At 39.8% G+C, this 24,511-nt stretch overlaps 1 protein-coding gene across 1 annotated transcript; it reads left to right on the forward strand.

Moving 5' to 3' along the window:
- Window positions 1-16,268: 16,268 nt before the first annotated feature.
- Window positions 16,269-22,097, forward strand: LOC131217513 (uncharacterized). Its single transcript, XM_058212450.1, has 6 exons — window positions 16,269-16,489; window positions 17,885-18,229; window positions 18,336-18,673; window positions 19,670-20,117; window positions 20,211-20,247; window positions 21,987-22,097. The coding sequence occupies exons 1-6, from the start codon at window positions 16,269-16,271 to the stop codon at window positions 22,095-22,097; spliced, it is 1,500 nt and encodes a 499-aa protein (XP_058068433.1).
- The last annotated feature ends 2,414 nt before the right edge of the window (window positions 22,098-24,511 follow it).

The following is a 24,511-nucleotide window of genomic DNA, read 5'->3' on the forward strand; positions in this document are numbered from 1 at the left end:
AAATGGAAAAAACTTTTTGAGAAATTCTCGGGTCATCTCGGCCCATGTGCCGATAAATCTTGGCTTTAAGGAGTGCATCCACGTCTTAACCTTCTCTTTCAATGAAAAAGGAAACAATTTAAGTCGCACCGTGTTCTTAGACACGTTTTGAAAGTGTAATGTAACAAATATCTCATCAAACTCCTTGATGTGCAAATATAGACTTTCTGAATCTAGTCCATGAAACTTAGGAAGGAGTTGTATCACTCCAGGTTTGATATCCATATTTTCAGCATTAAGTGGAAAGACCACGCAAGAAGGTGTACTCACCCTCGCCGGTTGTAAATAATCGTGTAGAGTACGAGGCGGGGGTGCATTACGCACCTCGTTTTCATGTTGAACTTCCTCAACTAGTGGTTGAGGTTGAGGTTGAGGTTGATTTGTAGCCATCACTTCAATTAACTGAGTGGATCTCAAGTGGTGTCTAATCCTTTGATGGACAGGCAACCCTTCGACTAATCCTCCTTCACTCAAGAGATGTTGAGTATTCTCACGAACCCACTTGGGCATGAAACACGCACAACCCTTAAGTAACTAAACAATTAAACCTAAAAAGAAAACTAGAAAAACTAAAACGAATAAGAGATTTAAAAATAAACAAATAAGAGAGAGGGTTGGCACAAAATTATCGAATAAGAGTTGCTATGTTAGGAATCCTACAAAACAGAAAACAATGTTAGTTTTTACAAATAATTTCAGAAAAAATCCTAACCTAAAAACATAGCAGAAAAATATATCCTAATCTTAACTTAATTCTAATACCAATTAATTCTAGAAAAACATAGCCGTAGTCCCCGGCAACGGTGCCAAAAACTTGTTCACAACCCCAAGTGTAGGGTCGCGATGTAGTAATAACTCGTGAGAATGAGGTCGAATCCACATGGACTAAACTTGTATGTATTCTGAAAAGCACTACAACTAGAACTAGAAGAAGATCTAAATCTAAATTCTAGAATAAAAGAGAATAATTGTGAATAATGTTTAAACTATTAATTAAAGGTGGGAACTAGGGTGCCCAGGATCCACTTGTAGCTATTAAGATGCTATCTTGCTTGATTCAATAAACACAATTGGAATTGGAGTCCTATCCTATCCAATTGGAAGATAAAGCAATTTAAATCAAATCTAAACTTTTCATTGATCTAATTCTCAATAGAGGAGAATTGTGAAGATTGGAAGGGATTCCATCACCCCACCATGCCCAGGAGACGATGGTAAACAATGAGATTACCAATCTCACTATCTCAAAACAGGAAAAGAAGATATCCAAAGCTATCACAACATCTATTGTGATTTGAGTCACAATAAATCATAGAAAACTGAAAATATTCCTTTAATATCAAACTAAAAATCAATGAAATTCAATAAGAACAAGAATAAAAGTAAAATAAACATCTCAATATGCTACAAGCTTCACCTCTTAGCCTTAGCTAAGAGGTTTAGCCAACCATAGAGATGATTGAAACCAAATCTATTAAACAAAGCATGAAAAATAAACTAGGGAAGAAGAAAAACTCTTTGGCAGCTGCTTCACCCTTGTGCTATGCTCCTTGAGACCTTTCCAAACCCTAGAAGATACTTTAGAGCATCCTAGGGACCTATTTATAGTTGTGGAACTCCAACTTTCGCACCGAGTTAGAAAAATCTAGAAACCGCCTCAAATTTATATTGTTTGCGCAGTTTTTCAAAATAGACTCGGGGTTTAAACCACCTCAAATTTAGCACTCTGCGTAGTTTTCCAAAATATAATCGTAGTTTCAGAATATGCTTTTCAGGACAATTTCAGGAATATGCTTGTTTTCAGGATTCCTTTTCTTCACTTTAAATCTTTGATTCTCTTCATTCCTCTCTTGGTTTTCTTGGATCTTTAGCATGTGAATTCTTCATGAATGACTTTCGAATCTCCAAATCTTCATTTAGTAATCTTTTGAGCATAAATCTTCCTTTTGGCATCAATTTCACTTTAAGCTCTTGTAATCACCATGCACATGAAAACATGCGTAATTAAATTGATTAAACACTATCATGTTTATAAAACCAAAGTATAAATAGGGAGAAATATACAATATTTCACACTCAAATGCAGATTCGATGAAATCAAAATTCGATATGAGTATAGTTGGTGAGCTAAATTATTTTCTTGATCTCCAAGTGAAACAACTCAAAGATGGAATATTTATCTCTCAAACCAAATATGCTATGAATCTAGTAAAAATATTTGGTTTTGAGAATGGTAAAAATTTTCAAACACTCATGGCTATGACACTCAAACTATCTTAAGATGAATTAGGTAAAAGTATTGATTTTCATCTTTACTGTAACATGATTGGTAGTCTATTGTATTTAATAACTAGCAGACTTGATATTTCTTTCAGTATTGGCATATGTGCTAGATATCAGTCTAACCCTAAAGAATCTCATTTATCTTCTGTCAAAAGAATTATCAGATATGTTGCAAGTACTACTAACTTAGGTTTATGGTAGCCATATGATACATCTCTGTAAATAGCTGGATACACTGATGCTGACTGGGCAGGTAATATTGATGACAGAAAATCCACAAGTGGTGGATGCTTTTATATTAGAAATTGCCTTGTTTCTTAGATGAGTAAGAAGCAAAATTCAGTATCGTTATCCACCGCAAAAGTTGAATATATTATGGTAGGGAATGCTTGCACGTAACTTATGTGGATGAAACACATGTCAGTAGACTATGGTATTGATCAGGACACATGAATCTATATTATGATAATACTAGCGCAATAAACATTTCTAAAAATCTTATTCAACATTCTCGTGTAAAACACATCAACATACGATATCATTATATTTGAAAATTAGTTGAAGACAAGATTGTTATGCTTGAATACATTCATACTAAGAAGCAACTTGTAGATATTATGACAAAACTCCTAGACAACGTTGGATTCTCTGATTTAAAACATGACATTAGATTATGTTGCATTAATTAATTATGTTGTCTTTAAATAAAATTTTCTTTATTACATTTTTATTCATTCTTATTTTTATTAATATTTGCATAATAGAAAAATTGTAAATTTGTAAATTTTTTAGGTTATTTGGCCAGCCCATAGCTAACCGACCAATTAGTCCAGCCAAGCATGTGCTCGGGCTAGCCGAATTGTGCACAAAATGGGTAAAAAAGGGGGAAAATCTCAAATCACCTCATTTCCACTTCTTCTTCTTCCTTGGCTAGCCGATGCCTCCTTCGGCCAAATTCATCATCTTAGCTTCCTTGTAAGTGGTTTATTTACATTTTTCTTCTAGATTTAAGTTCTTTGTTGCATTTTATTCAAGTATTTTGCATTTATCTTGAATTTAAATCTTTCTTTTTGGTGGATTTTCTCTAAAATCTGATCTTCTCAAACCCATCCCCCATTTTTCTATTCCTTGCATTTTTTTCTCCATGGAACCGCGATACAAGCGCATCACACGTAGACCTCATTCTGGTTCCTCTTCCCACTCCAATCCTCGGATTGTGCGGACCATACGTGCACCAGAGGATGATCCAGAGAATGTTCAGGAATTTCGCTGTCGGAGTATTATTATTGAGCAATCGGTTAATCTTGATCACACTGCTCAATATGGTCTCTTTGAACTCCTCTCCGAGGTAAGATGGGAGGAAATTTTGAAGTGGGGAGGGGCGACTTAACGATCCATTACACAAGGGATGTATGCATCTATTAATGAAGTTTCTTTCGATAACTTTACATTTAATATTCAATTTATGGAAGAAACTATCATTGTAACACCCTCCATCATATCGTCCGTTATGGACATTGACATGGCGGATGATGGGGTACCTATTCCTACTCTTTTTGAAGATATGAATAATTCAGAAAGAAATTCTCTTACTCGAGTGTTATGTGGTTTTAACATTGAATGACGATCCGGTAACTCTCTCTCCACTTATAATTTACTTCCAAAATACCACGTTCTTCATTGCATATTCACATCTGATGTCTATCCTAGGGCAGGGAATAAGACCGACCCTACTCTCTTTGTGATGCGTGTCACGCATGCTATTGCATTTGGTATTTGTATTTGTCTTCCATCTTTGATTTCCTTCTTGATTATTCAATATCGTCTCCATCCACGTCATGGTCCATTCCTTTTGCTGTCGAGAAAACTAATGTAATTGAAGGGTTAAATATGCAATATTTAAGTCTCAACAACTACTTGGATATTTATCTTTATTCATTTGGATGATTCTATCATTAATCTTTATGATATTATCTTTGATATTTATGCATTCTATTGGCATATTTCTTCCTTTGTCAATCTCTGACAAAAAGGGGGAGAGATTATGATATCCAGGGATATATTTTAATTGATGCATGATATGATATGAATTTCTCTCTGACATGATATGGGATTATAGTTACTTGCATTGTGAAAAATTGGATATGTGTGTGTGTGTGTGTGTGTGTGTGTGTGAAATGGTTCTATGCGGTCGAGCTCATGGGAACTTCCCGTGGGGTCGAGCTGTGTGGGCCCCACCATGATGTGTGTCCAACATCAACACCATGCATTTGATGGGTCCCCTTTGAATTATGGTATATCCCAAAAATCATCCGTATATGGAACTCAGGTGGGCCATACCATGTAAAATCATGAGAAGACATCCCTTAAACATATAAAAACACTTGGTGGGGCCCGCCTGAAATTTGAATGCATCAGAAACTTGGTCTAACCCCTCATCCAATTGGCACACACGTAATGGGTGGGTTGGATTTGTGAACCACATCTTAGTGGGTCGAAAAAATGATTATGAATGTTTTAATGGGAGGGTAACCTCTATCAACTTTTGTATGTGGTGTGGCCCACACAAGTCATGGATTGACTTGATTTTCAAGCCCTAGGCACATCATGGAATGGTGCATCTGACTGATGGGGTTGATGTTTGACACACATCATGGTGGGGCCCACACAACTCGACCTTATGGGAAGTTCCCATGAGCTCGACCACATAGAACCATTTCCATATATATATATATATATATATCTTTGATTAAGTACCTAGGGGGAGTTACTAATGCATATTCTAAGGGGGAGCATCAAGTAAAAACTTCAAGATATGATACTACTGGTGGTGTACAGATGATGAACCAGAGCATATTTTAGTATGGTGAGTTCGTGAGATGTTGTAATGTTGTATGATGAGTTGTGAATGATTTTGTTTTGTCACGAAATTCACAAAGGGGGAGATTGTAAGTGCTTATACTTAAAGCACAGTTAGGATTGTTAAATTTCTTAGCCCCAAATGGATCACAAGCACTCATGAAGATGTTCTTCGATGACTCATGAAGACTACGTAAAGACTGGATCAACATCTCAAGGAAGAGTCATCCTCGCAAGCTTTAAATTGTCTTAGTTTGAAGTTTAAAGCATCTGTATGTGTCAATCATCAGATGGTATAACCTTATAATGACACTAGGTTAGGTGTATTTCACACGGTATCATAATGAATATAATTCTAAGTAAAATACACTGAAGTTAGGCCAGCCTGACTTTTGGTTTGGCCAGCCTAACTACTTTTAGCTAACCCAACACATTTCAGGTAAGTATACAATAAGATAAGGATTTTTTGTGTCAAGTTCGGCTAGCTTAACCTTGGGTTCGGCCAGCCTAACCTGTTAGTTCGTCCAACCGAACCTTGTATTCTTCCAGCCGAACTGGAGTTTCGGCCAGCCAAATTTTGGCTTGGGCCATCTGAATTTTTGAAAGATCTTATCCTCTAAAATCTGAGTATCGTTGGAATGATATCGTTGGAATTCAGCCAGTCGAATCGAAAATTAGGCCAACCAAAATTTCAAGATCTTTGGCTATAAATAGAGGCCTTCTCTCATTTATTTCAACAACGAAAATTTGTGACCAATATACTCAAGTAAGGAGAGAAAGTCAGGGCCATCTTAAGCTATTTGTGTGGTAAATCATATATTAATTTAGCTTATTCTATTCTCTTTTCTCAAGTTAGTTTTAATCATTTTCAATAGAGTAATCCATACTCTACTTGAGAATAAGAGAATTGAATTTGCAGCATCAGAGTTTTATTTATTGAAAATACACTAAATCCCCATATTCTTTTTAGGTTGAACACATATACAGCTTCATCAATATTCTAAGAAAGAAGATCACTGCAATCACGCTACAGTTACATCTTCGACTCAACATCAGAAGATAAGTACTGCACTTTCATATATTATCTTTTGGGTTTTTCTAAGATAACCCAAAAATCTCAGAGGGTTGTTTTATGGTGAGCCCATGAAAATCACAAGAACTGTATTAAGTTGTTAAAGTGAACCTATAAAAGCCTTGAAATAGTGAAAGCTAAAATTACGAGGGTAGTAATTTTGGGAGTGGAGTAGGTATGGGGTTAAGCACCGAACCACTATAACTCTTTAAGCAGTGGTGGTAAATGTTTATTTATTTATTGCTTTCCTTGTGATTGATTCTCTTTCTAAGTTTGGAATTTTGATCTCAAAGATGTCGTGAAATAAGGTTGTCCTGCCTAAAACTTTTAGGTAAAGGTTGTTCTACGAACTATTTAGAATCAAGATTTTAATACTCTAAGCAATTGAGAGTATTTATTTTATTATTCCATATTATATCAGAATATTTTGTATTGTCCTATTCACCCCCCCCCCCCTCTAGAACATTTATAGCTCATCCTTTCAATAGATAATGAGTAGAACGTAAAATTTCTCAACTTTGGAAATTTTATTGAAAATTTTGAATAGTAGACATGTAGATTGACCCCGTCGGTCGATCATTCATAGATTCTGAGGTGCGGACATAGATTTTGACTTGAGGTCTAGTCAAACTTCAGGGGTAGTAGATTTTTAGGTGTTCAGTGTTCCATGAATGCGGTTTAGATCGTCTCCCATATCATTAAGCCGATAGGTCCCAAGTTATTTTGTGTCTGTCACTTTGTAGGGTCCTTCCCAGTTCAGACCTAGGGTCCCTGAGCTGAGCTCCTTGGTATTTTGGAAGGTTCTACGGAGGACCTGGTCTCCTGCTCGAAACCTTCTTATCCATACTCGGGAGTTATAAAATCGGGTGACTTGTTGTTGCCGAGTTGCGACCTTGAGTTGGGCTTGCGCCCTCGTTTCTTTAAGTAGGTTGAGGTTCAGAGCCATCTGTTCGGCATTTTGGATTTCGTTGTAAGATTGGATATCCGTGGTAGGGAACCCAATTTCAACTAGGATAATGGCCTCAACTTCGAAGGCCAGGGAGAAAGGGGTTTCTCCTTTGGCCATTTAGGCAGTGGTCTGATATGCCCTGAGGACGTGGGGGAGCTCCTCAGCCCAGGCTCCCTTAGCTTTCTCGAGCTTGGTTCAGAGGTGGTTCTTGATGATCTTGTTGACTGCCTAAACCTGATCATTAGCTTGGGGGTGTCGAGGTGATGAGTAGACATTTCAAATTCTGAGGTTCTTGCACATTCCTCGAAATCGGTCGTTGTCGAACTGCTTCCTATTATCTATAATGATTGTGTGTGGGATTCCATACCAACATATGATGCTTCTCTAGGCAAAGTCGGTAATTTTCTGCTCGCTAATCTTGGCTAGGGGCTCGGCCCACCTAGTAAAGTAATCGGCCACAACGACTGCGTATTTTGTCTAGCCTTTATTGGTTGGCAATGGTCCAATAATGTTTATCCTCGTTGGGCAAACGGCCACGGTCTAGTCATAGGGGTCAGCTGCTCAGGTGGCTGATGGGGTACTGCTACGAACCTTTGGCATTTGTCGCATCTATGGGTGTATTGCTTAGTGTCCTTTTAGATGGTTGGCCAGAAGTACCCTTGTCAGATGGCCTTATGGGCAAGGGTGTGATTGCCAGGATGGTTGTCACAGATTCCTTCGTATATTTCTCTCAAGACGTATTTGGCTTCTTCCGCTCTGAGGCATCTAAGGTAGGGTAGAGAGAATCCCTTTTTATACAAAGTATCTTTGACCATGGTATATGGAGCTGACTTGGATCAGAGCCTGCGTGCTTCAAGTCAGTCTTCGAGCAACTTTCCTTCCTCAAGGTAGGTGATTATTGGGTCCATCTGGCTCAGCGTCGAGTTTAAGGGAAGGACTGTTCTTGACTTAGATTTGCTCATACTTGGCTCGACCAGGAACTCAATCGGGATAGACTTTTATATGTCGTCTTCGGCTGTTGTGGCCATTTTTGCCAGGGTATCCGCTTTGGAATTTTTCGACCTGGGGATTAGGCTAATGTCACACTTGGGGAATTTTTTGATGAGCTCTCGGGCCTTTTGTAGATAGGCGATCATTCTTTCTTCCTTTGCTTGGTATTCACTTGCTATTTAGTTGACGATAAACTGTGAATCACTGCAGACTATCAGGTTCTAAGCTCCCATTGCTGCTGCCAACCTTAGTCTGATGAGCAATGCTTCATATTTCACTGCGTTGTTCGACATTTGGAATCCAAATCTCAAGGCATATACTGTGCAGGTGTGATCGGGAGCCTCTAAGACCACTTTGGTCCCGATACCTTTATAATTGGATGAACCATCAACATATAATATTTAGGTTGGTGGATGTTACTCTTCCACCTATTTTACAGGTTAATCGGTTTCTATGCTCGGACTGGCTTTCGGTCTCTGGGCGCAGGCGAACTCGACATTGAAGTCGGCCACTGCTTGGCCCTTGATGGTGGTTCATGGCTTGTACTTAATGTTAAACTCGTTAAGTTCGATCGCCCATTTTATGAATCTTCCAGACACTTCAGGTTTTTGGAGTACCTGGTGAAGAGGTTGGTTTGTCAGGACTATGATGATATAGGCTAGAAAGTAGGGTCGGAGTCAGTGGGATGATATTACAAAAGCCAAGGTGAGCTTCTCAATGTCTGGATACTTGGTTTCGGTGGGAACCAGGGCTTTATTGACAGTACACTGGTAGTTTCCCTTCTTACTCTCAGATAAGGGCTGAGTTGACTGTTACTGTTGAGACTGTTAAGTACAGGAGGAGCGGCTCTCCTTGGTTGGGCTTTGACAATAGAGGGGGTGAACTCGAGTACTATTTTAGTTGTTGGAAGGTGAGCTCTCAGTCCTTGATCCACTCTATCATCTGCTTTCCTTTTAACTATTTGAAGAAGGGCAGGAACTTGTCGGTTGCTCGGGAGATGAACCAGTTTAGGGCGGCCACTCTTCCTGTGAGGCATTGAATTTCTTTTATTGTCCTGGGCGAGCTCATGTCCAGCAGAGCTCGGATCTTGTCGGGATTCACCTCGATCCCCCTATGGTTGACTAGGAAGCCAATGAATTTTCTTGAGCTGATGCCAAAGGCACATTTGCTTGGGTTCAACTTCATCTGGTATTTTCATAGTATTGTGAACATCTCCTCGAGGTCGACGATGTGGTCTGGAGCTTTGACACTCTTGACGAGCATGTTGTCAACGTAGACCTCCATGGATCATCCGATTTGCTAAGCGAACATTCTATTGATAAGTTGCTGGTATGTGGCTCCAGTGTTCTTCAGCCCGAAGGGGACCTTGTAGCAATAGAGACCCTTGTCCATGACAAAGGTCATTTTCTACTTATCGTGGAGATGCATGGCAATCTGGTTGTAGCCTGAATAAGTGTCCATGAAGGTCATGAGCTCGTTCCCGGCGGTGCTGTCGACTAGCTAGTCAATTCGTGGGTGAGAGAAATTGTCCTTGGGGCAGGCTTTGTTCAGGTTGGTGTAATCAACACAGACCCGCCACTTCCCATTAGATTTTTTACCAGGACGACGTTGGTTATCTAATCAGGATAATAGATTTCTTTAATAAAGCCAGCTTCAAGGAGTTTGTCGACCTCTTCCTCGATGATGGTGTACCGTTTTGGCTCAAATGCTTACCATTTTTGCCTTACTGATCAGTGGTTGGGGTCGACATTCAGCTTGTGGACCATCACTTTTGGGTCGATTGTGGGCATGTCCTAGTGTGACCAAGTAAAAACCTCAGCATGATGTCAGAGGAGGTCCATGATCTTGTCTCATAGGTTTGAGGCTAGAGCCGACCTGCACAGTACAGGTTAAGTTGGATTCATCGAGGGGGATGATGACGAGGTCTTCCATCGCATACCCTCTCTCGACCAACCCTTCCCACAGATCGAGTGACATAATGGTCATTATATGGTGTGGTGTCCTCAGTGCTATGGAATACCACTAGTGAGCTTCTTATTGGTCTTCCTAGTCTAGTCCGACACCGTGCTCGGTCGAGAACTTCATTGTGAGGTGATAAGTTGATACTACTGCTCATAGGGTGTTGAGGGACAATCGTTCGAGGATGACATTGTAGACAGAGGGAAAATCGACCACAAGAAAGTTGACCATTATTATCGTTTGGTTTTATCCTTGCCCTGCCATAACAGGAAGTAGTACAGATCCCTCGGAGGTGACCCTGTCACCTACGAATCCTTATAAGGGGTTTTGATAGGCCAGAGCCGGGACCTTCTAACCCGTATCTTGTCGAAAGTGTTAGTGATGAGGATATCGACCGAGTTGTCAGTGTCCACTAGGATCTGGAACACCTTGTGGTTGGCTATAGTCATGGTTACCTCTAAAGCATCATCATAGGGGTGGTGGACACCTCGGGCATCCTCTTTGGTGAAGGTTAGCTTATAGGATGCTACTTTTTGTTCCTTCGGGGGCCTGCTGGTGACATGGACTTGATGCTCTGAGCTACTATGACTGATGCTTCGGGCATGAGCTCTTCATGCTTAGTTCGAGTCTCCTCCTCTAGTAGGTCCATCGAAGATGGTGCGGATTTCTCTGGTAGCTTCGTTGTTGATAGGCTGTTAGTTCTTTCGATCTTCCCATTCTTCTCTCTTGTTGACGTATTCTCACAAATGTCTATTTTGAATGAGGGATTCGATCTCCTCTTTCAGATCAAAGCAGTCGTTGGTGGAGTGGCCGTGGTTGTAGTGGAAGTGGAAGTTCTTCCATTTGTCCCGTTTGTTGGCATTGGTCTTCATCCTGTTCGGCCACTTGAAGAGTCGTTTGTCTCGGACCTCCATGAGGCCCTGCTCGGGTGTAGCCTTGAAAGGAGTGTAGGTGTTGAACCTGCTGTCGGGTCGCTTGCTCGGCTGTTGCCCCCTGGTCGGATCATCATCCCTCCTTTACTTGTCGTGATCGAATGTTTGCTCTTCTTTGGACTGTTTCTTCCTGGTTGATCCTCCTCCATTCCTCGTAGCCTTCCGTAAGCTGAAGAGCTCTTTGGCATTAGAGTAATTCTGAGCTCGGTTGAGGAGGTCGGCCAAAGTTGTGGGGGTTTTTTGTTAGTGTACTTACTTGCACCCATGTTTGTCAATTACGTGACTAGTTGTGTCTTGTAGTTGGATGAGTTCTTGGCAAGTGAAGACCAGTGACGCAACTGGATCAGAAGCATCAAAGCTACATTGAAGACAAAGAATTGCTTCTGCGATCTTGACCTTGCAAATAGATGATCCTAACCCAAATAAGAATACTTACTTAGGACATCTATTCTAAGTCAATCCCAAGTTCATATTTTATCCTATAGTATTGGCTTTTGAATATCCCAAGTTGTTAAATGATTAAATGGACAAAAAAAGAAAAATCTGTCCACCTTCGGTAGGAAGAAGGTGTCACCGAATGTCACCTTCGGTATCACCGAAGATACCTGTTAGTGCTAAGTTGAAATCTAGCACCCTAAGTTGTCAAATTTTGATGTGCCAAAACAGTTCAGTATGCTTGACTTGTTTTGATAGATGGAAAGTTCACCTTCAAGTTCAAATTGATGGAAAGTTCACCTTCATTCGAAGATGAGCGTGGTGTTATCTACATCAACGTTATATGTGCTACAAGTACGCGTGTATAACTACAACAACAAGTTGAAGTTCATTAAGTCAAGGTACTCAAGCTCAAGTGCATCATTACTTCAATCCTCATGCTTAAAGTTCAAGCTAATGTTAAAGCTTAAGATCAAGTCTCAAATTCAAGCTCAAGTACACTACTTCAAGCTCAAGTCATAAGAACAAGCTTAAGTACTTTTGCTCAAGTCTCAAGACACAAGTTCGAGACAAATTCAAGAATTCGAGGTCAAGCTTCATGTGCTTCAAAGTGTCCTTTCTACCAAAGCGACCAATGGTTCAATTTTAATACTCACATTTAAGATATACATGACCCTAGAAAGACCTTAGGATTAGGTCATTATCATTGCATATTTAATTTGAGTCATTGTACTTAATTTAGGCTTTATTTCGACTAGTCCTAGTCTTAGTTTGACTAGTCCAGTCACTGGCTCGACCAGTCTAGGGTTTTTCTCGACCAGTCCAGATTTAAATTCAAATTCTCAGAATTTTCTGTTAGGTCCTCGACCAATCGAGTACCCTGCTCGCCGGTCATAGAGACTGGTTCGACCAGTCGAGTTGAATCGACTCGAACTCCAACAATGCAATTTTTATTCACTCGACCAGTGAGCACTCTGCTCGACCAGTCGAGCTGGCCACTCGACTAGTCGAGGGTCTGTTCTATCCAATCGCGCCAGAAAATTTGAAATGTCGTTTGGCTAGGACCAGTCGAGCCGAACCCAAGACCAGTCGAGGGAACCGTTTTGCAGCCTATAAATTGGGGACATTTCTCAGAGATTTCAATTCATTCCATTCCAAATCAAGCAATCACTTTAAAAGATAAGTCCCCACTATTGTGAAGCTATTGGTTAGTAATTTTAGAATCTTTTATAACTTTTCTATTTGATTTTATTGATCTCCTTATTCAAATCTATTCTATTAAAAAGGAACTCTGCTCTACCCTTTGAGATCTAAAATCAAATTCAAGTTAGCCCTAGGTTGATTTAATTTAAAATTCATCTAGACCTAGAACCCTTCTTCTTGTGAGATTGAACATTGAACATCTACATATACAAGGAATCGGTTCTACCGAGCTACATTGAAGAAGAATCTTCAGATAAGTATTATTTTAATTTTCTGTATTTTTGGTTTGTGAGATTCAGCCAGGAAAATCTCATCTTTTAGTTTTGTCTGAGATCAGCTAGGAAAATCTCAGAGTGGGGTTTTTTGTAATTGTGTAAGCCCATTTGAAAAACACAATTGTGAAGGTTTTAAGGTGAACCTTGGAAAACCTTATTTCATAGTGAATGCCAATATCCCGTGGGTGTGAATATTGGGAGTGGAGTAGTTGTGTGGTTGTTTGCGAACAATTGGTGTACACACACGAACCACTATAATTCCTGAAATTGTGGTGGATGATTATATTTGTTTATGTGTTGTGGTGAATGTTGTAATTTACTTTATGTACTTGTGGTGAATGTTGTAATAACTTAGTTTATTTCCTTTACTTCTTTATTAGTTTGAGTTTTTGATACATACCAACGTTCTAGTAAGGTTGTCCTAGCATAAGCCTTTGGTTTTTGGTGTTAGGTTGTCCTTAGAACCAAGTTTGTATCAACCTCTCAAGACTAGTGCATTTGAGGTTACAATTTACTTGTGCTATCTTATTATTTATTTGTGCTATCTGCCTTTACTTTCCGCATTTATTTTTTATTTGGTATAGTCCTATTCAACCCCCCTCTAGGACTTAGAGCTTGCCCTTTTCAATACCTTCAGTGTTAATGAAGGTGCTCAAAACTGTCCAGCAAGTTTACAACGTTAATTCGGAATCATCGACTAGATAATTCCGTGACATCGACTGCCACCGACGAACAATATTCGGTGCCACCGAAATGGACATATTTTGAACAGTAACTTAAGGGATTAATTCAGTACTACCGAATGATATTTCGGTACCACCGAAGCAAGTTCGGTGATATTGAACTTCACTTTGGTAGCACCGTAAACTAGTCATTTTATATCCATTGGAAGCTTTTGTCTATAAAAGCAGCTTGTAAAAACTTACAAAATTAGTGGAAATAGGCACTATAGAGTCTTTAGTGTACCCCAAGTTTATCCTAGCCCATTTAGACTCTATCCATATGAGTTCATGTTCTCTTCATTATGATCATTCACTCCTATGAGCATTTAAAGCTCCTATTTAATGAAGAACATGAACTCGTGACTTCTTTAGACTTCAAAGACTAAACCAATAGAAAAATCCTTGGTTCTTTGATACTTTAGAGCATCCATAGGTTGAATCTCTTAGGAAATCCACTCATTATCCTAGATAGGAGATTCAACCAACTCCCATAACCTTGGTTACCTTTTAGGTACATCTTATGCAAGGCTTTTTTTATCGTGAAGCTGAACTAACAGGTAAATCTAAGCTATACGATTGGGGGAGCATCGGGAAGCTAAGCTTGAGAGCATGAAGATCTAACAACTCGAGACAAGCTACAAGAGAGAACTCAATCTGACAAGTAAGTGTCATTATAAGTGTTAGAGCATAAAAATTTGATGGAGAAAAGAAGAAGAAGAAGAGCAAGAAAAGGACCGAGTTGTATGGGTCACGAGTTACGCATGGACCAAGTTGCATGGGTCACAAGTTGTGCAGGGATCAGTTGCATAGGTCATAAGTTATGCAGGGATCGAGTTGCGCGAGTCACTGAATTGCCTTGGTTCACGCAACTCGCCGTAGTTACGCCGGGCCACGTTGCCCTTCGTAGGATATGTTGAGTTGGTGATGCGAAGTGGGGTCTATGGCACCAGATTCGAGGGCTTACACATGCGGAAGCCTATAAATACCCCCATACCACCTCATTTGTAGGATCAGATGTTCGGAAGACCAGTGCCTCTGACAGGTATTGGATATAGAGAGAAGAAGAGGGAGTGCAGAGTGTAGAAGGTTGGGCCACGCCAATCCTTGTGAGTTACGCGGGCTCGCGTAACTGCTCGGCCCGAGCAACTCATGGGAGAGTTGCGCGGGTACTCTTTGAGGTAACATTATGTTACATTTTCTCAAGTCCTTAGGCCATTTCAGGTGTTTCAAAGTGATTCAGGCACTCCTTTATCATGTCAATGAGTCACGAAGTACACGAAAAGCCTGTACAACTCATCTCCCCTGGAGACATGACTGATATGAGCCAGAATATTGCCGAAATTCATATTTGAGCCTATTCAATACTTGCATTTTTGTATTTTCTAGAAATTCTATCTTAGAATTAGAGGATCAAAAGGATGTAAAGAACTCAGAATGAATAAATTCAATGATTGTTAGTTCTTTCTTTTTGTCATTATTGAGTGAGATAATTTCTCAAATCAAATGCTTTTTGTTTCTGGCCGAAACAAAATGGCAACTCTGATGGGGACCTTTTATCTTGCTTAATATTGACCTAAGAATGACTTAGAAAAATTCACTATTATTTGACATCCTATAAGGCACCAAAATGGTGACTGTCAGCGAGAAACGTCCTTCCTCTCATCTCCAGGATAAAATAGATTCATGAATAAATGCGAATTAAGTTCTATTATTGATTTCTGATAGATGCAAGAGCAATAAACTGACAACGAGCGTAACAATCATTCAAGAAACCACTGGTAAGAGAAATGGATGACGGTCATTCACTAAGGCGGACAGGCAAAGCCGCAGTAGTCACGTTATGCTCGAGCAAAAGGATAAAAAAGTCCCCATAAACAGAATATTGAGGTAACAAGAAAAGAAACATTTGAAGAATGCCATGACAATATTAGAGAAAAGGAAAAAAATGAGGTTGAGAAGGTGACGTACGATGTGGTGAGTCATCTGAAAGGCATATCAGCTCGACTAAGTGTATAGGATGTGTTGCGATTGTTAGAAGATTCTTGATACAACCTAATTCAAGCTCTATCCGATAACGATGTTAGAAAAGCATTGCTCATAGAGATGGAGCACGAAGAGCGAAAAAATTGCATGCCAGTCATTTCCTTCTCCGATGATGATCTAATTTCTGGCGAAGAACATAACAGACCACTGATGGTTATGGACCATGTCGGTGGTAAGCAGATAAAATGAATAATACTGGATAATGGGTCCACAGTGAACTTGCTACCATTAATGATGCTAAAAAAATTGGGAAATAGTCGTTCTCATTTGCACCCTAGTGGGATGATGATATAAGGGTTTAATCAAGACGGACAGCAAGCGCTCAGTAAAATCACATTAACATTGGAGATAGGGGAGCTAACGACAGACGTCATTTGTCACGTTATAAACCCAGTAACAACGTATAATATCCTCTTGGGAAGACCTTGGATGCATTAATACGGCATTATACCATCGACCTTCCATCAATGCTTCAAGTACTGCAAAGATAGGATTCAATATAAGGTAATGGCATACGCAAAGCAGTATACGGAAGCAAAGTCTTTCTTCGCTGATGCTGGCTATTATGACAAATTCATCGCAGGAAGTAGAAAGGAAAGCAATGAGAATAAAACAACAAGAGGTGAAATGAACATAGTACAAAATGGAGTCGCCAAAATAGAGTTATCTGAGAAAGGGAATGTGAAGCAAAAGTTTTATTTCGTGCCAAGACATCTGAGATGGCCGAGGTAGCCTCCACTGACATTATTATCTCCTAAGCAATTAGAAATTCTACCGTCAAATTACACGATGCCATTAACACATGCAGAAAGGAAGAAACCATTCCTAGTTATGCCTAAGAAGTTCCACGTTGAAGCCAGTTTGAAGAACCCCGAGCCTATTGAATTTTATGCGGTCTCAGAGGCAGAGATAGAAGAAAGGATAACAAAATGAACCCCACAAAATTGGCACCTGAAGAGCTGGAAAGATACAGCTCTACTAGCAAAAAGATAATGAAGAACATGGGCTTTGATTGCAAAGAGCCGACTGGGTTAAATAATGGAAAAGGTATCTTGACCTCGATCGAAATCAATGAAGAAAAATGAGAGAAGTTCCGCGGGTTGGGAGGAGAATCTTTGGTAAACATGATTACTGTGGAATCAATAGACGGGGCGAAAACTGAAATATCAAGCATCCTGAGGTGGCTCCGAAGCAGATAGAAGACGGGGAGCAACCGACGATCGGCAACTAACGGAAAATAAATCTAAGGATAGAAGAAGAATCCTGGAATACATTTATAGGTGTCAGTCTCCCTGAACAAGAGGCTAACTGGTATATTAAATTGTTGAAAGAACACCTAGATCCATAGCTCAATTGGCAGACTGAGTGGAGATACCTCATTTCAACACTTGAGGTCTGGGTATCGATCCCTAGTGGGGGTGGCTAACATGGAATGTGTGTACTGACATGGGTGTGTACTAACAATCTAACAAAAAAAAAACTGTTGAAAGAAAATAAAGATGTGTTTGATTGAACATATGAAGAAATGCCAGGCTTAGAACCACCAGTGGCGATGCATTGATTAATATTTCTAAAGACAAGAGACCGATTAAACAAGTGCAGAGACCGTTCCAGCTGGATCTGATTCCCTTGATTGAAGAAGAAGTGAATAAGCTAACTAAAGTTGGGTTTATCAGAGAAGTCAAGTATCCTAAGTGGATATCAAACATTGTCCCAGTAAAGAAGAAAAATGGACAAATTAGAGTATGTGTTGACTTTAGAGACTTAAATGAAGCATGTTCGAAGGATGATTTCCCACTACCAATTATTGAGCTGTTAATTGATAGTACGACTAAGTACGTTGTTATGTCCTTTATGGATGGTTATGCTGGGTATAACCAAATAAGAATGGCCCCGAAAGATGAGGAAGCTATGACATTTAGAATGTCGCTAGGAATTTACTGTTACAAGGTTATGCCATTTGGTCTCAAGAATGTTGGAACGACATATCAGAGGGCAATGCAGAATATATTCCAAGATATGATGCACAAGCATGTTGAATGTTATGTGGATGATTTGGTGGTCAGGTCAAATGACCATGAGGAACTTTATGAACATCTGGTTTCAGTATTTTGTTGACTCAGAAAGAAGCAACTGAGGATGAATCCGTCTAAATGTGCATTCGGTGTTTCATTAGGAAAATTCCTTGGTTTCGTTGTTAGGCACAGGGGAATTGAAGTCGATCTAGGAAAGATTGGAGCAATTCAAGAAATGCCACCTCCAAAAACACTAAAAGAGTTGAAGGGTTTGCAGGGAAAGTTGACATATATTCGTCGCTTTATCTCTAATCTTACAGGAAAATGTCAGCCATTTTCCCATCTAATGAAGAAGGGGGTAGAATTTGTATGGGACCAACCGTGTCAAAATGCAGTTGATTCTATCGAAGAATTGCTGAAACAGCCCCCCAGTACTAGTGGCACCTGTGAAAGGTAGACCCCTCATCCTTTATATTTCTAAAGTAGAAAGTTCATTCGGAGCCTTGTTAGTGCAAACAAATGAGTAAGGGAAGGAGATTGCGCTATATTATCTGAGCAGAACTCTGATAGGAGCTGAATGCAACTATTCGCCCATCGAAAAAGTGTGCTTAGCTCTAATCTTCGCAGTACAGAAATTAAGGCATTACTGTCTCTCCCATGATATAATCTTGATCTCGCGAGCTGATCCCTTGAAGTTCTTGATGATAAGGCCGATGCTATCTAGGAGATTGGCTAAATGGATGCTTCTATTGTCGGAATACATGATCACTTATGAACCGGTGAAATCAGTAAAGGGACAAGCAGTGGCAGATTTCTTGGTAGCCCACCCTGTACCAGATAATGAAATGATCAGTGATGATTTTCCGGACGAGCAGGTAATGATGACAGAGTTACCTGGTATGTGGCAATTGTACTTCAGCGGTGCTTCTAGGACCTCAGGAACAGGTGACAGGGTGATATTTATCAGTCCACAAGGCGACTTGTTGCCATATTCCTTAATGTTAGGTGTAGCATGCACTAATAATGAAGTTGAATATCAAGCTCTCATTATAGGGATGGAAATAGCCTAGGAAATGAAGATAAAAGTGCTACGAATTTTTGGCGATTCTAAGCTAGTGATAAACCACCTTACTATAGAATTTGAGATAAGGAAGTAAGAGATCCTTCCGTATTATCGCCAAGCACAACAATTGTTGGAGAAATTTCAAGATGTTGAAATCAGGCATATACCGAGATCAGAGAACACAAGGGCAGATGCCTTAGCTAGCTTGGCTACAGCTTTGGCTTGTCCTAATCGAAGCTCTCTTCAAGTAACAATCAAAGAAAGAAGGTTTTTACCACCTGCTGAAGATGCCGAAGTCTCTGAAGCATTGCCCGTGTCATGTTTGGAGATTTCAATTGATGATTGGCGACAGCCTTTTGTGGATTATCTCAAATATGATATTTTGCTAGAGGATCCGATGCCAAAGCTGCAAATAAAGTAAAGGGCGAAGAAATTTATCATGAGTAACAAGGAGTTTTACAAAAAGTCCTATAACGAGGTATTGTTGAGATGCTTGGATACGAAAGAGGCACATCAGATATTGCGAGAAGCACATTTAGGGGAATGTGGGGCTTATCAGGCTGGTAGAAATTTGTTCCATCAAGTACATCGAATGGGGTATTATTGGCCTACAATGTTCAAAGATGTGATTGATTACGCATGGTGATGTCATGAATGTCAGATACACAGCGATGTCATACATGTACCTCCTAAAGACTTACATCAATCAGTGACTTCTTGGCCCTTTGCAGCTTGGGGGCTTGATGTTATCGGTCCTATAAATCCATCGTCATCTAAAGGAAAATAGTAAATTTTGGCAGCCACTGATTATTTCTCAAAGTGGACTGAAGCTATCGCGCTAAGAAATGTCAAAGAAAAAGATGTCGTGGGTTTCATAGGGCATGTAATCATATACCACTATGGTATTCCAAAGAAGATCATCACTGATAACGGGACTCCATTTAAGAATAGAGGAATGAAGAAATTATGCCAGAAGTTCGATATCCAGCATTCATTCTCGACACCCTACTATCCGTCGGCTAATGGGTTGGCTAAAGCATTCAATAAGACGATTGTGAAGATATTGAAGAAAACAGTTGCAAGAAATAAGCGCGATTGGGATGAGAAGTTGCAAGAAGCCCTATGGGCCTATCGAACTACTCATCATACTGTTACAAAAGCAACACCATATTCTTTGGTTTATGGGGTTGAAGCTGATATCCCCATTGAAACGCAAGTTGCGTCGCTCAGAATAGTAGTGCATCAGTCAATTACTGATGATGAAAATGCCAAGATCAGGTTTGTAAAATTAGATTTACTAGATGAAAAGCAATTAGCAGCCTAGCAGTGATTACAATTATATCAAGTAAGAATCTCTATTGCTTTTGACAGAAAGGTCAAGCATCGCTCCTTCAAAAGAGGCGATATGGTATTGATGCTGAAAAGACCGATAGTGGCCACTTGTAAGACCGGGAGCAAGTTCGACCCTAAATGGGATGACCCATACATAATATCAGAAGTATACTCCAATGGGGCCTATCGGGTGATAGATTAAGATGGGTGAGGCATAAGTATACTGGTCAATGCTCGTTTCATAAAAATATATCATCCCTGAATGTAACGCAGTTTTAATTCAGAAGATTCACGATGTAATTCTTCTCAATCAAAAGGGGGCAGACAAAAGCATATAAAGGCAGAACTCTGTATCTCTTTCTAACATTGTATTTCTCTTTTAATATTAATGAAATGTAGGCCTTCAAAGCATATCAAATCCAAGCGTTGAGTAAATGCAAAGTGCCAATGATTGTTGTCATATCGCCAAATGCAAATCGCTAATGATTATCGCCAAATCACAAAACGCATATCGCTAAATGCAAATCACCAATGCGGCAATGATTATCGCCAACTCACCAAAGCTATTATTACGATCATTATCTTGCTAGCATGAGGCTATTTAAATTTATTGAAATCAATAGCACCGCCAGGCTAATATACTATTTTAACTATAAAATTTTATTTCATATCATCAGCAAATATGGTATATTAATTTCGATTTATTATTTCAACAAGGTCAATTCATCATTTACAGTTGGTAGAATAAGCTTACAAAGCTAAGTACAAGAATCATGACAACAATGGAAACTTATCACATATGATAGCGAGAAAGACGCCGCTATGAAGCCGAACACGCATAAGGCTTCTCATTATGGGCGATGGCGATATGGTAGAACTATATGGGTAGTAGTGTTGCCTGTGGCTTTAAAAAGCCTGGAAAGAGCATCACGTGCACCTATGCGGGCAATGAGTTATGCCGTCTGTACAGCTTCATTAGTGTCACGTGGGTGGCCAGAGAGCTCCCCCTCGTGAATTGGTCTGACCTTGCGGACTAAGGAAAAGTGAGTCTCAGAAGCAAGATGACTCCCCAGATCCCTAGTTTGAATTTAGTAATAACGCATGAGGATGGGTCTCTGAAGCAACATGACCCCTCATTGATGGACCAGTGGCCTTGGATTTGTACCCCACGCTAGCCTTGTGTGCCCCATGAACTCTAGAGAATTACTGTGGCTAACCCTGTACGTAAATCCTATCGAGTTCATTGCCCTGGTAGCTTCACTGGGGCCCCTTTGATGGATCACCATTTATGAACTCCCCAGCCGCTATATGCCCCATGAACTCTAGAGAGTTACAGTGGTCATTCGTGTAAGACCAACTCCAACTACTTATGAGTCTAAACTGTGATCGCTCCAACTACTTATTAGCTTAAATTGTGTATGCAACTAACTGGAAATGAAACTTAGTTCCGCCCATTCTAAAATACCACTTAGGCGATGCTATGTTAACAACTATAAATAGATTGTTATTTTGATTAGCATGTGTTTATCAAATATGCTTACGAGAATTGTTCAAGCTTAGAAATACTATGAATCCTGAATCGGTATATAATTCTGACGATGCGTATGTTCATACGTCTATATAAAAATGCATTATCAAAAAATAGATGTAAGAAAGGAGAATGTTATATTTCCTGTTCAAATACAAAAATGGCAAGTTTGATTAGAATATCTACTACTTTCTACTCTAAAGAGGATGAATCTGCAATGATGATACGTTTATCCTTTTGAAGAGAATGACAATGTCTTTCTGTCTCTCATCTTTCTGATGTTACAGGAGTACTGTCTCTTAAAATCTGCAAGGGAGGAGGAGGATAGAATTGTGAAGAATCATTATTCTCTTCTGGAAAATCTGAAGATTCATAAGTATTCTTCAAAGGCGTACTAAAGATTACCCATCCCTCAAGGGTATCAGCTGGGTTCGTGTCAAAGATGTGCTTTGTAGAAGAAATTTTCATGCAGAGTTGACCTGAGGAAGGGGCGCGATCTACCTCTTCGAAATGGCCAATGCCTTGGTCTCTTTGGAAACTCCTTAGGTGAGGAGGGAGAATCTATACAACATGATCAACTGGGTAACAATGTTTTACTAGATAATACTGATGAACCCACCATCGCATCCAGTAGTAAGAAGCATTGAAAGGGTAATCATAGCCGGGGATTATGAAGTGTGATTCAGTGCGAACGATCAAGAGCTGCTTCCATATCAAATCCCAATTATACGGTCCGATGTCGTAACTTCTCATTGCTCTGGTAATGGTATCGAGAGTCTCTGGTATCGTTTGATCAAACCCAAACTGACGAACAAACCTATTAGGATAGTATGCTCGTGCCAGAATATATTGCCTTCTCTCTAAGGAAGGGTGCTAGGCCTGATGGAGACAAGAAATGAATGTTTGCCAAATGAAACAAAATCATCATCAACAACTGCCACATCGTCAAAATAGCTAGAGAAAGGGAATTGATAGAAATCAATAGGATCATTGCTCTCTATTTTTCTGGTGACCCAGCCGTTCGACTTCTTGATCATCTCTCTCAGTTGATAATGTTGAAGAGGGAGTCGATCAGGATGTAAGTACGCTTTGTCGGAATCCGCAAATGTCAAAGGAAAATAAACTCTTAACCAACCCGCAAAGAAAAGCCATAAAGCACAAACATCAAAAGAGTTGAAAGAAAGAAATGGTGTCTCCAAAAGCACGATACAAGGAACATGGGATTGGGGGAGCCAGTGAATATTTTTAGCCTTCCGCCATTGCACCTGCTACCATGAAGAAGGATGGCCTGATAATGACTATCTACTCAGAATCTGGGAATATCACTACACTTAGCCAGTAGGCTAAAAAGGTAGCCAGTTCGCAGGAGGAACTATATTCAACAGTGCCCTTAGTATTCTAGTGAATGGTCTTAAGTTCTTAGTGATTATGGCCTGTAAAGCTGTCAGGGTGAAGAAATAATCATTAAAATTAGACCATACAAGATTGAAGTTGTGAAGGAAGAAAGTAGAAAGGAGAAAATATACCGAAATTTTTTTAGAAAAGCAAGTTAGCCATTTGAGAGAAGTAATGCGAGCAGGTTGAGGGAAGTTGGCCAGTGCACTGAAGAGTTCAAGAATGGTCTTCAAAATTTCAGATTTACTGTCTCCTGCAGAAGCTAAAGCGAGCTCTCCATTAAAGGGTATATAGGCATCGAAGATATTGCCCATAATGGGAAGACCTACTATGCGAAAAAGATCCCATAAGGTGATACTCATTTCACCTGAAGGAATATGAAATGAGTTGGTGATTGGAGACCAATGGTTGAGGAGGCCTCTGAAGATAGCAGCATCCCCATGAAAATGCTCTGATGTAGCTATGATTGCATCAGAGAGGTTGATTTGTTCCAGAACAATGGTATGCTTTCGAACGATAGTCTGAGCCTAGGCGTTGTAGAAATTGTGAAGAGATAGGAGTCCTATTGTTGAGAAATTTTCAATGTTTGAAGGTAATCTTTCAGAGAAGAAGAGTTGTTAAGCGGTCTCAAAATAGTGGGCAGGGAAAGGCTGCTGAGGATCGTGACATGGACGTAAAAATCTCATCTTGTGAATCCTGCCAGCTCTCTAATGAGGCTCATTCTTTTCCAGATAACCTGTCAAAATTCTTGGTTCTTTCATGATCCAATTGTCCATAGAGACAAAGATATTTTGTCGATCGAATGGTTCACTATGAAGAATTTACCAGTGACGTCGTAAGTTGATGGGAATAACAATCAATTTGTTGGTAAAGGGGTTATGAAGCTTCAAAGTTTCTTCGTTTATTTCTACGTATTTCCAAGAATAATGGAAAGGCTGTTTAGACCCTGAGGAAGATGAATGATTCTTTCTTCTCGAAGAGAATGCCGATGAGTGATGCATGATCTTGCTGTTAGGTTAAAGATGAAAATTTTGAAGGGTAGAAGTGATAAAGGCAGAAGAGAATTCAACAGAGTTTTAGAACAGGGGTTTTAGCACTAAGTGCAGATGAATTGCACAGATTAGTTGCACGGATGATTTGTGCAAAAATGGAATTCAGGTTGGAGAAAAAATTTGAAAGTGAAGAAATGAGTAGAGGATTGGTATTTATAGAAACTCTAGGATTTGGCCAATGTCATATGTGATCACGGTAAGGGGAGTTGCGCGAGTTCGTGCAACTCGATTCAATGATAAAGGATTTTGATCCTTCAAATTGACTTAGCGAGAAGTCAAATCTTGGATCAAGGGGGCATCTGTTAGAGCATAAAAATTTGATGGAGAAAAGAAGAAGAAGAAGAGCAGGAAAAGGACCGAGTTGC

Source organism: Magnolia sinica, chromosome 10 (genome assembly GCF_029962835.1).
Source record: "Magnolia sinica isolate HGM2019 chromosome 10, MsV1, whole genome shotgun sequence".
In the NCBI taxonomy this organism is placed as follows: Eukaryota; Viridiplantae; Streptophyta; class Magnoliopsida; order Magnoliales; family Magnoliaceae; genus Magnolia; species Magnolia sinica.